The sequence below is a fragment of the Callorhinus ursinus genome, unplaced genomic scaffold (genome assembly GCF_003265705.2).
Source record: "Callorhinus ursinus isolate GAN/ISIS: 27379988/994484 unplaced genomic scaffold, GSC_fseal_2.0 scaffold1110, whole genome shotgun sequence".
Lineage (NCBI taxonomy): Eukaryota > Metazoa > Chordata > Mammalia > Carnivora > Otariidae > Callorhinus > Callorhinus ursinus.
In genome coordinates this window covers 10,365-12,756 of record NW_027398165.1, presented here as the reverse complement: position 1 = coordinate 12,756, position 2,392 = coordinate 10,365, and the positions used below count along the sequence as shown (strand labels likewise).

At 57.9% G+C, this 2,392-nt stretch overlaps 1 protein-coding gene across 1 annotated transcript; it reads right to left on the bottom strand.

Moving 5' to 3' along the window:
• Nucleotides 1-298: 298 nt before the first annotated feature.
• On the bottom strand, nt 299-1,691 carry LOC112818256 (EKC/KEOPS complex subunit LAGE3-like). The gene is made up of 3 exons (XM_025865435.2): nt 1,319-1,691; nt 814-939; nt 299-605 (listed from the first exon to the last, which is right to left on the bottom strand). Exons 1-3 carry the CDS (start codon nt 1,399-1,401, stop codon nt 467-469), a joined length of 348 nt encoding a protein of 115 aa, XP_025721220.1. The 5' UTR covers nt 1,402-1,691; the 3' UTR covers nt 299-466.
• Nucleotides 1,692-2,392: the final 701 nt, after the last annotated feature.

Below are 2,392 nucleotides of genomic sequence, written 5' to 3'. Positions count from 1 at the left end.
ACTTTTCTTCACAGATGTGAACCAAGGCCAGTAAGGCACAAGATCTTACTTAGTATGCTGATGTTCTACATCAATGTGTAAGTACAACTATAAAACTAAGGAAATATTCCTTAGTAGCTGACAGTAGTTCGTGCTGAATAACAGGACACGATTATTTCTCCCATTTCCTAAATTGTCTTCAGTTGCCTTGTACTACTTGAATATCTGAATCCCAGAACCTCCCCTCCAACGTGAGAACAGAGGCAAGAGTATTAGGAGGTGGAGAAGCTAAAATTAAACTCAGACACAGAATAGCAGCTGTTTTATTTTCTGTATTTATTAAACATTTAACTACCAAACAAAACACATGAATCCCAAGCACCCACGGGCCAGTACAGGCAAAAGATTAGGCCCTAGTCATAAAGTGGCAACCACTGCAGGCATCAGTGCCCTAGCGAGGTGCCTCGAACGGGACAGGCAGTTGGGTTTAGCCCCCTTTATCCTGCTGCGGCTTAGCAAAAAAGGGAGGCACAACGCGCTGCATGGTCCGAGTCACCCGGGAAACCTGGTCAAGACAGGAGGTGATGGACATTTGGAGTTGGCCAGGGTCCTCAGCAGTCAATCGGCTAACAGGGAAGAAAAAGTAAAATTCAAGTCAGAGGGGCGGAGGGGTACGTTCCCCCATCTGCCCCTTCACACAGCCAACAGTCCTAGAGCATCACACTCCTCCCTTACGCTTAATCCTTCCCGGTTTCCATTACAGCTCCTCCTGAACTCACATCGTCCCTGGCCACTTGCCACCACCCTCTCCCCTGACCATATTCTAGAACTAACACAGTCAGGACGCTGCCGTTCACATCGAGCTCCTGCCGAACTGGCCCTCGGGGTTCAGCATGTGAAGTCAGGAACCAGTGGGCAATCTCCGCCTCCACGGGCGATGGGAAAGGTACAGTGAGGGCGCTGGGGAGGTATATGGTTAAGGAACCATCCACGGTATCAATCTTGCCTCTGCCACGGGCCTCCTCCTCCATGAGGCCTGTCTTTCCCCGCCAGGCTGACCCTCAGGCTGTCCAGCGCCTCCCACCCTATACACATCGGGCCCCCCCTCCCCGCCCCGGGACAGCACCGCCGCCACCGCCTCATCCCCCTCAGGCTGGTTTTCCCCCACGCCGCCACCACCACCCTCTGTCAGCACAGGCCCACCCCTCGCCGATACCCTCCAGGCGTCCAGAGTGCCCTCCTGCTCCCCTTTCAACCCCGCTTGCCTGTGTCCCCCATCAAACCACCTCCAGCCCCTCCCCGTGCCGTCCAGCCCACAGGGGCTCCACGAAGAGGATACATCTGGAGCGGTTGGCCCCCAGGACCTCCAGCCGCCGGTGCTGCAGCTCCATCAGGCCCTGGCGCGTGGGGGGCCTGCTCCATCGGGGGCACGCCAGCAGAAGCGGCGCCTGCCTCTCCCTCCGTGCCGGGACTTCCGGGACTGCCCAGGCCTTCGGGGTCGCTGGGGTCACCAGGGTCACGGGGTTCACCAGGACCACCCGGCGCCCCCACCACAATGCCCACAGCACCTGTGCCTTCGTGTACAGCCCTCACGGCTCGCCCACCATCCGCCTCAGACCCCGTCTTGGATCCTCCCACCCTCCTCACGAGGCACAGAAGGACAAAGCGCTTCCTTACAACGCTTCACCCCTTCGTGCGCATTGCAACTGGGAATACCCCAGAACGCCTGCGCAAACACAGCCCTGGTAATGCCTCTTGACTCGTGATTGGTTCCCACCAAACAGCCCTAGAGACCCCGTACGTTTTTTTCTGTACCCAATCCGTGCTCTGCTCGCTTCTGAAGTTCCGCCCCCTTAGTGCCCCTCGGGCTCGGCGAACAGGCACCCGCATGGGGGGGGGGGGGGGGGGGGGGGGGGAGGATCCTCTGAGCCGGCCCTGCCCCCAGCATGCTCAGACTGCCGCGGCGCAACTCCTAAAGCCTCTGAGCGCAGGACTGTTCCTGCTGAGCCTGCCCCCCCCCCCCCCCCCGTAAAAGCCCAGTTCACCTCAGAACCTGTGCTTCCGTCAGCCTAGCCAACCGCACGTGACCAGCTGGCTTTCTGCATATCCCCCAGCCAAGTCCTTAGCTCATGGGTTATTGAAAACGAGGCCCTCCCGGGTGGCTCAGTTGGTTGGGCGACTGCCTTCGGCTCGGGTCAGGATCCTGGTAGTCCCGCGATCGAGTCCCGCCTCGGGCTTCCTGCTCGGCAGGGAGTCTGCTTCTCCCTCCGGCCCTCTTCCGTCTCGTGCTTTCCATCTCTCATTCTCTCTCTCTCTCAAAGAAATAAAATTGTTTTTTAAAGATGTTATTTATTTATTTGAGAGACAGAATGAGAGAGAAAGCACATGAGATGGGGGGAGGGTCAGAGGGAGA

Bases quoted from the DNA above. Each gene is read 5' to 3' on its own strand.
- LOC112818256 (XM_025865435.2), bottom strand. From the start codon at position 1,401: ATGGAGCAGGCCCCCCACGCGCCAGGGCCTGATGGAGCTGCAGCACCG. The intron at 940-1,318 runs GTATCCTCTTCG...ATACCTCCCCAG, and splicing joins GGGGGCCAACCGCTCCAGAT to CGCCCTCACTGTACCTTTCC. The intron at 606-813 runs GTTAGTTCTAGA...CTTCCCTGTTAG, and splicing joins AACGGCAGCGTCCTGACTGT to CCGATTGACTGCTGAGGACC.